This window comes from Sapajus apella, unplaced genomic scaffold, assembly GCF_009761245.1.
Source record: "Sapajus apella isolate SASKATOON/1434 unplaced genomic scaffold, GSC_monkey_1.0 scaffold788, whole genome shotgun sequence".
Lineage (NCBI taxonomy): Eukaryota > Metazoa > Chordata > Mammalia > Primates > Cebidae > Sapajus > Sapajus apella.
The window spans coordinates 15945-28231 of NW_022437714.1; the positions used below are offsets into that span (position 1 = coordinate 15945).

Here is a 12287-nt window from a genome sequence, read left to right on the forward strand (position 1 = left end):
GGATTTTGTCGGCGGCACGGTAAGCTGGTCGGGGGCATCGACGGCGTGGTCAGCGGTTCGGCGGCGTCCCAAGCGCTGACAGCGTCAGTGGCGTCGGCAGCGCGGTCAGAGCGTCGTGGGCGTCCGCGGAGTCTGCGGCACGACGGCGGCGCCAGAGGCGCCATCCGTGCGTCGGGGCCATCCGCGCCGCGGTCTGCGTCGGGGGCGTCTGCGGCACAGTTGGCCCGTCTGCGGCGTCCGAGGCGTGACGGCGGTGTCCCAGGCGCGGATGGCATCAGCAGCGCGGTCGGCGCATCGGAAATGTTGGCGGTGGCCGCGGTGCGGTCAGTGGGTTGGCGGTGCCCCAGGCGCTGACAGCATCAGTGGCGATGGTGGCGAGGTAGGCGCGTTGGGGACGTTAGCGGCGTGGTCCGCACATCAGGGGGTGTTCGCGGCGCAGTCAGCGTAGGCTGAGTCCAGAGGATCTGTGGCGTCCGCGCCGAGGTTGGCGCTTTAGTGACGTCAGCGGCGCGGCGACGGTGGCGTCCGCGGGGTCTGCGGCGTGACGGCGGCGTCGGAGGTACTTTGACGGCGTCTGCGGATAGCATGGGCGGCGCCTGGGAGTGTCGGCGCGGTAGGCTGGTCGGGGGCATCCACTGCGCGGTCAGCGGTTCGGCGGCGTCCCAGACGCTGACCGCGTTAGTGGCGTCAGCGGCGCAGTTGGCGCGTGTCAGCGGCTGACGGCGTTCGCGGCACATTGGGGACATCCGCGGCATCTGCGGCGCGACGGCGGATTCCGAGGCGCCTCGGCGGCGTCCCTGGCGCGGATGGCTTTGGCAGCGCAGTCGGAATGTCGGTGGCGCGGTAGGCGGGTCCGCGGCGTCCCAGGCGCTGAGTGTCAGTGCCTTCGGCGGCGCGGTACGCGCGTCGGGGGCGTAGTCGGCGTCCAGAGGGTCGTCGGCGTCCAGAGGGTCTGCGGCGTCCGCGCGTCGGGGGCGTAGGCGGCGAGATCGGCGCGTCAGGGGCATCCGCTGTGCGACGGGGGCGTCCCATGCGGTAACGGCGTCGGCGGCATCTGCGGCATGCCAGGAACGTCTGCGACATGGTCGGCGGCGTCCGTGGGGTCTGTAGCGCGACGGTGGCGCCCGAGGCGCGGTCGGCGCGTCGGCGGGAACTGGGCGTCAGTGTCGCGGTAGGCGCCGGCCTCGCATCCTTGGGTCGGGCTGGTGCGTCCGCGGCGCGCTGAGTTAAGGTTTACCGGGACGTCCACACAGCGTTTCCGAGGTGAGTGCCGAGGCGGGGCGGCGGCCGGGATCTGCACTGAAAGTTTAAGGTTTAGCAGGAAGTCAAGGTTCAGGGGCAAGTCCACCCAGCCTTTCCGAGGTGAGGGCGCCGCGCCAAGCTGGGCGAGCGGTGAGTCCGGGACCCGCGGCACACAGCTGGGTCGATGTGCGCGCCGGGGGCCTCCACAACTTTCGCTGTGCCAGCGGGGCGGGCGCGCCGGGCCACCCGAGCGCTTAAGTTCCCTGCGTTGGATTCCTCGCTGGCCGCAGCCCTGCTCTCGTGGGCTCTGGGGAAGAAACTCGCGGGCTGGTCTTCCTGTGGCATCCCGGCAGGTGGAGGGATGGAGCAGCTTCAGGGGCACATCCTAGATCTTGTGAAAGAGATTGACCCTTTGCCTCACCTTCAGAGCATTCTTTTCTCCCAGTGTTTTCTCCTGTTGAGCAAAGTTAAAGTAGATAAATTCTTTCATCTGGTTCCCCACCTCCTTTTTTTTTTTTTTTTAAGATGGGGTTTCACCACGATGGCCACGCTGGTCTTGAACTCCTGACCTCAGGTGATCCACCCACCTCGGCCTTTCAAAGTGCTAGGATTGCAGGCGGGAGCCACCGCGCACCACCCTGTTTCCGCCTCCGCCCCCCCTTTTTTTTTTCTTTTTGAGACGGAGTCTTGCTCTGTCTCCAGACTGGAGACTGGAGTGCGGTGGCACAGTCTCGACTCACATTGCACCTCCTGGGTTCAAGCGATTCTTCTGCCTCAGCCTCCCAAGTAGCTGGGCTGGGATTACAGGTGCCCAACACCACGCCCAGCTAATTTTTTTGTATTTTTAGTGGAGATGTGGTTTCGCATGTTGCCCAGGCTGGTCTCAAACTCTTGACCTCATGATCCTCCCACTTTGGCCTCCCAAAGTGCTGGTATTACAGGTGTGAGCCACTGCGCCCAGCCCATTGTTGCTTTTGATACGTGAACAATTAAATATTGTTTTTGTGTGTTCTCTATACCCCACGAAGTGTAACACATTTTTCCCTTTCTTCTTTTTAGAGATAGAGGGCTCACTCTGTCTCCTATGCTAGAGTGTAGTGGTGAGATCATAGCTCACTGAATCCTTGAGCTCCTGGGCTAAAGGTAGTTTCCCACTTCAGCCTTTTGGGTAGCTGGAACTATAGGCTTTACAGGTGCATGCCACCATGCTCAGCTTGGCACATCTTTCTTTGGCTCACGTCACATTGGACCCCCCATCCAACGACTCCATGACCAGATCCTGGAGGCGGGAGTACAGGGGAGTGGACCCCCAGGTCTCGTCTGTTGGTAGTGGGCAGCGCTTTGCTGTCGCCAGGTTACAGTGAGGCTTCTGACCCGAGTCACATACTGTCTGCTCCGACCTCTTATGGGACTGCCCAGACCCGCTATAATTAGCCTGAGGAGGGGTGTGGAGGGGAAGGGCTGACTGGCTTGGGGATCTGGGTGTGTCGGCCGCGCAGAGGACCTGGCAGTGAGCCTGTCAGAAGAAGGAAGGTCTGGCTGCCGGCCGCCTGTGTGATTTTTCCCAAGAAGACACTGCTATTTATACTTCTGTAGCTTGGGATCGGCCTCTTGTAGATGAGGACGTGAAGGCCCAAGACCGCAAGCATCTACAGCCAGTCAAAAAGTAAAAACGTGGGTTTCTGACTCCCAAGACAGTACCTGGCCTGATTCCTGCCCTGGATTTGGTAAGGGTCGTCTCGTGCTCCTGACTTCTGCCGGACTGTTGGTGCTGGGGTGAGGAGCATTGGATCCCTCAGCCACCGGGTCAGAAGACCCCTTAGCTAGGATGGGTGAGCCCCCACCTATGTCCTCGAACCGTGGAATGCTAGAGGAAGGAAGGAGCCTAGGGCCAGTTGACCCCATCACTGTCTGCTGACACTCTGCCCTGGGTGCAGGCCCAGGGAGGCTCAGGGAGCCCCAAGCTGCCGGAGCACTTGGGACACTCCTTTCTCCCTGCCAGGCCTCGGCTGCCACGGTTTTAAACTTGTATTTGGGGTGAAGTATTTGAGGCCGGGCTCACGGTTGAATGGGAGGAGCCCTGCCCTGGGGGCAGCCCAGTGAGCAGACACAGCCTGGTGCAGGCAGCCTGGACTTGGCTTGAGATCCTGGCCATCACGTTCCTCTTGTGTGTATCCCAGGGCAAGTGACGGATGAGTCCTGAGTGTGTGAGGGGACATGATGGTACAGTCCGCCTGGAATGTTGTGAGGAGCAAATGAGAGGGTGTGCACCCGGTGCCCGGGACCAGCCTGGCATGTTGCCATCTTGGGGTTGTGAGGAGCGAATGAGAGGGTGTGCACCTGGTGCCCGGGAGCAGCCTGGCACGTGACCACCTAGGGGTTGTGAGGAGCGAATGAGAGGGTGTGCACCCGGTGCGCGGGGCAGCCTGGCACGTGGCCATCTCGGGGTTGTGAGGAGCGAATGAGAGGGTGTGCCCCTGGTGCCTGGGACCAGCCTGGCACGGGGTTGTGAGGAGTGAATAAGAGGGTGTGCACCCGGTGCCCAGGACCAGCCTGGCACGTTGTCATCTTGGGCACTAGGACTGCATGCAGCAGCTGCTCCTTTGCCCACTCCCAATGTTAGAGGGATCTGTTTCCAGCCAGCAGGGCAGTCTGGGTGACTCCAGGAGGATTCCAGGGTCCTCAGTAGGAGTTTGGTCACCTTGGCTTTCTTCTCCGCAGCTCTGGGCACAGCCAGGGGCCTGTCACTGGCCAGGGGACTTAGGAGACCACACAGACCGCCCACCCAGCCTGGATCTCCCAGCTGCCAGGCCCCCTGCTCTGAAATCTGGGCTTTGGGGGCCTACGGTCTGAGCCAGCCTCGCTCCACACTTGCCTTCGGCGGTACTGGCTGTTCCTGACTCTTTCATGTTCTTCCAGCCTCTCCACATCTGTAGTGTTTCCTTCTCCTCTCCCTGCTGGACTCTGGGATTTATCACCTCTGCTTTCTTCCGTGTGCAATCCCTGCCTGGCCCACCCAAGACTGTGGCTCATCCTGGCCCTCAGGCCTGGCACCACCTGCCCTGAGACCTCCCAGACAGGATACTGGAGGGTTTGTGCTTCCCCATCGCCCCTGCCTGGCTAGAGGCCCCAGGTCCCGTGGGTCCTGCCTCCCTCTGTTGCTTCTGCCCAAGTCGTGGCTGCGGGGGTCATCTCAGCCCTGATTGTCCATGTGGTTCAATTCTCCCCAGAACTGCTGCCCCTAGAAGGCCCCCCCAAACTTTCCTCCAGTTTCTCCAGGACAGCAGGGAGTCGAGAGGTGGGCCGGTCAGTATGCCAGGGCACTCCTGCTGCTAAGCTGTAGTGGTGCCAGCCTAAGGTCCAGCAGGTGCAGCAGGATGGACACTGGGCCCAGACACAATAGCCATGCCTGAGGGCCACGCAGAGTGAGGTAGGGGCAGAAGCAAGTGTCAGCTGGGCCTGGGCCGCCCTCCCCAGGGCCCCCCGCCTGCATGCCCCCACCTCGTGGTGTTGTGTCTAGGCGGGCAGCCTCGTCTTCACCACATCGCGGCAGCAGGAGTGTCTGGTGGGTACAGATTGTGCCTGCTCTTGTCTGCCCGGTTCCCCGCCACTGCTGCCAGGGAATGCGGCTGGAGGAAGGCAAGAGTAGATAGGGTGTGACGGAGGCTGAGGCCACTCCTGCAGGGGGACAGGCACGGCTGCCTGGGCTCTCTCCCAAGGGAGGGCTGCTTTCCAGACCTCGTCCTTCCATAGGTGACCCGAGGTCTCTGCCTGGGTGGGGCCATCGGAGGCTCTGTTGTGTCAACTGTGATGTGATGTTCTCCAGATCCTTGTCGGGCCTGGCTCCAGGGTCTGCGCTCAGGGATGCAGGCTGCAGGGTTGGAGAGCAGGGCCACAAGAGGGCTTGGTGATCCAGGAGGCTTCAGAGGGAAGGACCCTGGCGCTGCATCTGGAGGGGAGGCTGCAGCAGTAGGGCAAGAGGAGTGGGGTGGAGGCAGCAGCGTGTGCAGAGGCCGGGCACTGGGGCTGGGGTTGTTGAGCTGGTGTGCCCAGGAGGTGAGATGAGCGTGGGCGGGAGGGCCTCTGCTGCTGGCTGCAGGGTGGCTGAGTCAAGTAGGGGGCTGGAGTTCTACGACATTGGTGGGGCTCTGTGCCATTCCCTCCTCCCCTCCCAGCCCAGCCGAGGCCTCTCCGATGGGTCTCACAGGCTGCCCCACTCTCCTTGCTCCCATCCCATCTCTAGCCGCAGGTGGGGCCTGTGCCTGGATGATTCTCCTGCCAAGGACATCATCGACTTCCCCTCAGTGCCACCCAGCGTCCTCTATGATGTGAGCCACCAGTGCCGCCTCCAGTACGGGGCCTACTCTGCCTTCTGCGACAACACGGATGTGAGTGGGCTGGGGTGGGTACCAGGGTGTGGGGACCCAGCAGGAGGGCTCAGGGGGCAGCCCTCACCAGCCAGTGGGTGCCAGCCTGGGAGGAACCTCGCTTGGCCTGGGCTGTGCCCCCAAATGATACTGTGACACGTCAGAGGCCTGTGGGAGAGGCCAAGGATGGACAGCCACAGACCCGGCTCTGAATTCTGGGTCAATCACGGATCCACTGTGACAAGTCCCTTAGCCTCCCTGGGGCTGGCTTTTAAGAGGGAAAAGGCCCAGGCGTGGTGGCTCATGCCTGTAATCCCAGCACTTTGGGAGGCTGAGGCAGGTGGATCACGAGGTCAAGAGATCAAGACCATCCTGGCCAACATGGCGAAACCCTGTCTCTACTAAAAATACAAAAAATTAGCTGGACATGGTGGCACATGCCTGTAGTCCCAGCTACTTGGGAGGCTGAGACAGGAGAATGGCTTGAACCCAGGAGGCGGAGATTGCAGTGAGCCGAGAATGCGCTATTGCATTCCAGCCTGGGCAACAAGAACGAAACTCTGTCTCAAATAAAAAAAAAGAGGGGGGGTGGAAAGGAATTCGTGTGGGGAGGGTCTGTTTATCCTGGAGAAGACTGCCTGGAGTGATCTTCTAACGGGGGTGTTTCCAGAGGCGGGTCTGGGCTGGAAGAGGGGTGGGCAGCTGGGGAGTGGTGTGAGCAGCACAGCCCCGGGCCCCCTACACCACCACAGGGTCTGGAGAGGAAGGTGGGAGCAGACACAGAAGGGACCTCTGGGGGTCTGTGGACCCCTGCCATGTAGAAGGGTGTCCAGGGGGCCCTTGGGGACAGGGTGGGGGCAGGGCAGCTGGTGGCACGGAGGTGGGATGGGGTGAGGGTGTGGCTTGTGCCCCCTCCTTGCAGAATGTCTGCCGCACACTTTGGTGCTCTGTCGGGACCACCTGTCACTCCAAGCTGGATGCAGCCGTGGACGGCACCTGGTGTGGGGAGAACAAGGTAGGAGGTGCCCAGTCCCAGCGGTGGGAGGGAGAGGCCAGACCTCCTGCTGTGTCCGGGCCTGGGCGTCAGTCCCAGCTCACAGTTTTGCTGTGCTCCTAGCAGACCCCCACTCTCTGCAGCCCAAGCCCCCGTCTACAAAGTGGAGGCATTGGGCACAGGGCTTGATTCCATGATTCCCTGGGTGTCTTCAGCTGAGTTGGCATGTGGGCTGTTTTACTCCCTGCTCAGCTCCGCCCTGCGGCCTGGGCCACATGTGATGGTGATGATTGGGAGGGGCCTCTCTCACCTTCCATCCTTCCTCTCTGTGCTTTCCGTGGCCTTCTCACCCACCTTGTTCTCACTAGGGTGAGGATGACTGATAGGCTTGGGGGTGGGGGTGGCTCTACTTCCATCTGTCTCAGTAGTGGTGTCTCAATGGGGAGTGGGTACCCGTGGGCTTCCGGCCTGAGGCCGTGGACGGTGGCTGGTCTAGCTGGAGCATCTGGTCCATCTGCTCGTGGAGCTGTGGCATGGGCGTGCAGAGCGCTGAGCGGCAGTGCACGCAGCCTGCTTGAGTGTAGGGCCCAGGGTGCCCTGGGCAATGGGACAGAGGGACCCAAGCAGTCAGCCGATTGCAGGGGCTTGATTCTGTCCCAGCCTCTGGCTCTTAGAAGTGTCCTCATAACGGTCAGTCCGAGTGTCCAGGCCACCTTGAGTCACTTTCAAGGAGGGTTCTGGGGCTGACAGGTCCCCATTGCTGACCCCTTTGCAGAGAGGGGGACACTGAGGCCTAGAGACTAGAGAGACTCATCAGAGGCCACATGGCAAAGCAGCTGCCGGCTAGAGGGAGGACGGAGAGGGCAATGGGGAAGAGCATGGGCCCTGGACCTTAGATGGCTCAGGGTTTGAATCCCCTCTTCACCCCTTCTCTGGGCCTCCGTTTCCCCGTTTAAACAGGGGGATGTGAGAATGTGGTGAGGCGCAGAGCCCAGCAGTACCGTAGACCGAGGCACTGCCCAGCTGATTTCTTCTTCACAAGGCCACCCAGGGAAGGCATGGGGTTCACAGCCAGCCCCACCAAGGGCCCTGTGACCTCCCTGCCTCCAGACCTCCAGGTCTGAACCGGGTTGGGTCCAGCTACCCTGGCCTAGATGGGGAGGGTTTCAGGAGCTGTGACTTGGCAGACCTCTCAGCTGGCTGGGGCCCTGGGGGCTTTTTTTTACACCCGGGCTGGGGGAACTGCCACCAGGAGGGAGGCTGAGGACTCAAGGGTTCATTAGGACGCTGGTGTCGTGGGCTGGGGACTCGGAGCAGTCCCCCCAGTCAGTGCCAGTCATGCCTGCAGCTTGTCACAGCTTCTCAACAGCCCTCTGCAGAGTCAGCCTCAACCCCATTTTACAGATGAGGAAACTGAGGCCCAGGGGTTGGCCAGAGACTTGCCCACAGTCACACAGTAGGTTGGGGAGAGAGCTCAGGCTTCCTGCTGCCACTGCCCCGAAGGTCCTTACAAACAGGGAGGGTGTGTCTGGGTCAGAGCAGGGGCAGCCCATGGAAGGAGAGCATGTGCACAGAGCTGGGTGGCAGGGATCTTGGGGTGCGGGTACAGGAGGCAGCCCCTCACTCCGGGCTGTGGCCACGTAGTAGCACTCACCGGGCCCTCCCTGCATCTCCCCACAGGCCCAAATACAAGGGCAAGTACTGCGTGGGCAAGCGGAAGCGTTTCTGCCTCTGCAACCTACAAGCCTGCCCCTCCTTCCGCCATGTCTAGTGCAGCCAATTTGACGCTATGCTCTACAAGGGCAAGCTGCACACATGGGTGCCTGTGGTCAATGATGGTGGGTGCTGCCTCCCATGGGGACACTGAGGCTCAGAGGGCTGGGGCTGTGTGCGCCCAAGGCTACCCTGTGATGCAGCAGGAGGCTCAGTCTCCACCCCAAGCCTGGGCCGCCCCCTCTGTGCCCTGGGGCTGCTGCTCCTCCCAGCTCCCCAGTCTGCAGCCTTGCAGATAGCTACCAGCCCAGCCAGAGCCTCCAGCCTGCCATGGATGTGTGTTGTGGAGGGGTCTTCCTGGTGGCCTCCGTAACTCCTGCCCCGGCTGTCACTGATGGCTCTTCTACTTGGCCCCCAGTGAACACCTGTGAGCTGCACTGCCGGCCCTCAAATGAGTATTTTGCCAAGAAGCTGTGGGACGCTGTGGTTGATGGCACCCCCTGCTACCAGGGCAGGGTCAGCCAGGACCTCTGCATCAGTGGCATCTGCAAGGTGTGCCTGGTCGGGAAGAGGCTCTCCCAGCACCACCCGCCCCCAGCCCCACTGGCAGGCCCCAGGTTGTCCCCTGGGTCCCTCCTGGTCCTCTGGCCACCCTCCCCATGCTCTGCCATTGGGCTTCCCAGACCCCACCCTCTATACCACTAAGGCAAAGCCCATACCAGGCCTCCTGGCACTGGAGACCCCTGCCAGTCAGGGCTCGCTGCCCCTCGTCTCCTTGGATACTGTGCCAGCACTGCCCCAGCCGGGACACCGGAACCCAGGCAGGGGCTTGATCTCTTGCCAGCTGGCTGACCCCAGGCAGTGGTTTCCTCCCTGATAGAAGGGGTCAAATGAGGTGGCACAGGTGACATGAAGGGCTCTAGCCCCGAAGGCGTCTCGTCTTTGCCCATCTCCCCAGCCACCTACCTGCCCCTGCTTCTAGCCCCCTAAGCCATTGGGGTGTCCGACCTGGGCTCAGAGGGGGACCAGCAGGGAGGGGCCCACCCCCAGCACCTCTGATGTTCAGATTCCCTGCACGTGCTGGTCAGGAGCCCATGGTGAATCAGGTCCCTGCCTGCCCGCAGCCTTTGCAGAACTCTCTTCTCTTGTCACATGTGATGCTCGAGACATACCTTTAAGGGAGGGGCGGGTCTCCCCCTCTCACATCTGAGGACACTGAGGTTCAGGGACGTAGAGAAGTTCACCTGGGTCAGAGGCACAGCTGGGGTGGGGCAGGGCCAGAGAGAGGCATCCCGACCCCCACTCCAGCTGTCTCCTCCTGACCCTGGCTGGCCCCCAGGGCTAGGGCCACAGAGGGCTGACTGCCAGTACCACGGGCCTCCCCTCCCTTGTGTGTTGCACAATGTGGGCTGTGACTTCGAGATTAACTCCGGTGCCATGGAGGACCGCTGTGGCGTGTGCCACAGCAATGGCTCCACCTGCCACACCGTGAGCGAGACCTTCGTGGAGGCCGAGGGCCTGGGTATGGGGTGGGACCACTGTGGGGGACAGGTTTGCTCTTTACCTGGTGGCCACTTCCCCATCTGCCCCGGGTCCCCCCATTGGCCTAGTGGTCCCCACCCAGCCATAGATGGCTAAGCAGGGAAGCCTTGCTGTGGTGGAATTCATGTAGGAGTCAGGGGCCCCTAACCCAAGTGCAGAGACCAGTCCCCGTGGGGAGACCTCTTGTCCCAGAGACCCCAGGCAGGTCCAGCTCAGCTTGTGTGCAGCCCCTGGGCCTCTAGGAGGATGGTGGTCTTCTCCTCCTCCGAAGCTTCTGTGATCCTCAGTTCCACGCCCTCACCTTGGGTCTGCTTTGCACACGTTGTTCAAGTGCTGACTGTGCTAGGTCATGGGGACATGCAGGTGAATCGTTCAGTCCCTCAGGGGATAGAATCTTCTGTGTGGCCAATGCAGTGCAGGTAGGCCCGGAGGACTTTGGGTGCACCGAGGAAGACACTCCTGGCCTGGGGAAGTCAGGGAAGGTTTCCTGAGGAAAACCCCGTTGTCCTCAGATCCCAGCAGGATGCTCATTCATGTTGCTATCTCTGCCTGCCTCACTTTCCTCATCTGTGAAATGGGGACAACAATGGTACCTACATCCTAGGGTTGTTATTCATTTTACACGTGAGCAGTGCCCGGTGCGTGATGGGTGTTACAGAAGCAGGTAAATAAAAGAAGCCATGTGGGCTGAGGAGGGTGACCCGGGAGAAAGGCCTGAGCACGCTGGCATTTTAGAAAGAGAATGCCAGCTGGCCCTGAGTGTTGGGTAGACCCAGCCTTGTGATGAGACCAGTTTAGGTCCCCAAGAGAGGGGTGATGGGGTATGGACACGGGGTCAGGATTTGGGGTGCCTCTGTGAGGTTTTGGTGACCTATGACATATCTGAGCAATTGGGAGAGCTTAGACTTTTAAGGTAACGGTGGAACCTTTGGCATCACCAGGCGCGTTGCAAGTGGGGAGAGAGGTGAGGGCAGCGGGTGGGGATAGGCAACCCTGTCACCCCAAGCACAACCTGTACACAATCTGTGGCCGGCAGGGTATGTGGACGTGGGTCTGATCCCAGCTGGCGCACGTGAGAGCCGCATCCAGGAGGTGGCGGAGGCTGCTAACTTCCTGGCACTGCAGAGCGAGGACCCAAAGAAGTACTTCCTCAACGGCGGCTGGACCATCCAGTGGTACAGGGACTACCAGGTGGCAGGGACCACCTTCGCATACGCATGCAGGGGCAACTGGGAGAACCTCGCGTCCCCGGGTCCCACCAACGAGCCTGTCTGGATTCAGGTGCCTGCTTCCCAAGGCCCAGGAGAGGGGAGCAGAGGTGGAGACCCCAGGCCCATGGCAGGGTCTCATCCTGGAGGAGTGAGCCCTGGGGCAGTCACAGAGCCTGGCTCTCAACCAGGCCCACCTGCTGCAACCTCTGCCTCAGTTTCTCCATCTTTAAAATGGCCCCGTGATGTAGCTGCAGTTCAGAGGTGGCTGGGGTCAGCTCCTCTAGGGCTGGGTGGATGGAGAGGATGCCTCATGCTCACGGGGCCGTCTGCTCGCCCAGTTGCTGTTCCAGGACAGCAACCCCGGGGTGCGCTATGAGTACACCGTCCACAGGGAGGCAGATGGCCATGGCGAGATCCCGCCACCCGAGTTCTGGCACTACGGACCCTGGACCAAGTGCACGGTCACCTGCGGCACAGGTGAGAAGAGGGACAGGCACAGCCCTTCCAGCAGGGGCTTTGGCTCTGGACAGGGACGCTGGCTTCAGCCTCCAGCTCACTGCTGGGCCACCACGGGTCTTGAGGTTTGCTTCTCTGAGCTTCAGCTCCCCATCTGTGAAATGAGGCTGGTAATTGCCCCATGTCCCATGCCCACTGTGTGGTAAATAGATGAGGCAGGTGGAGACAGCTTGCGGCAAGTGCTCAGCGTGCCCCAGCCCTTGGCGTTCTCCATCCAGGGGCACAGGTCCCTCTCAATTTTGTCCTGGCTCAGCTCCGGCAGGTCTCGTGCCTGCATTTCTGCTGTGTCCTGGAGACGACCTTCCCACCCTCACAGAGCTTTAGCTGTGGGCTTGAAGGGGCACTGCTCCCCTTCTCCAGCCCCTCCAGTGGTCCAGACCCTGGGGCTCCCTGATGGCCATCCCATGAGGGGCTTCCCAGACAGGAGGGGGAACAGGGGAAGGGGGCAGTGAGGAGAGGGAGGCCAGGGCACAGCCAGGTTTCCCACCCCACTCTGAGGCCAGCCTAGTGGCCCCTCACCACGCCGACTTATTTCTTTAAATTATATAAAAAGTATGATGTTTTCATTAACTCCGACTCTTCCTCCCCATATTTCCCTTCGTGCCCCGCATGCCCCTTGGTCTCCCTGCCTTTCAGAATCTCCCAACTCAGGTCTCCTACCCTGGCCCTTGGTCTTCCCCCCCATGCCCCTCAGTTTCTCCC

General features: G+C 61.4%; 1 protein-coding gene across 1 annotated transcript; it reads left to right on the top strand.

The window, feature by feature from the left end:
* The first annotated feature begins 8392 nt into the window (after positions 1–8392).
* LOC116546346 (A disintegrin and metalloproteinase with thrombospondin motifs 7-like) lies at positions 8393–11996 on the top strand. The gene is made up of 6 exons (XM_032272640.1): positions 8393–8441; positions 8735–8868; positions 9023–9137; positions 9656–9838; positions 10895–11139; positions 11408–11996. Exons 1-6 carry the CDS (start codon positions 8393–8395, stop codon positions 11729–11731), a joined length of 1050 nt encoding a protein of 349 aa, XP_032128531.1. The 3' UTR covers positions 11732–11996.
* Positions 11997–12287: the final 291 nt, after the last annotated feature.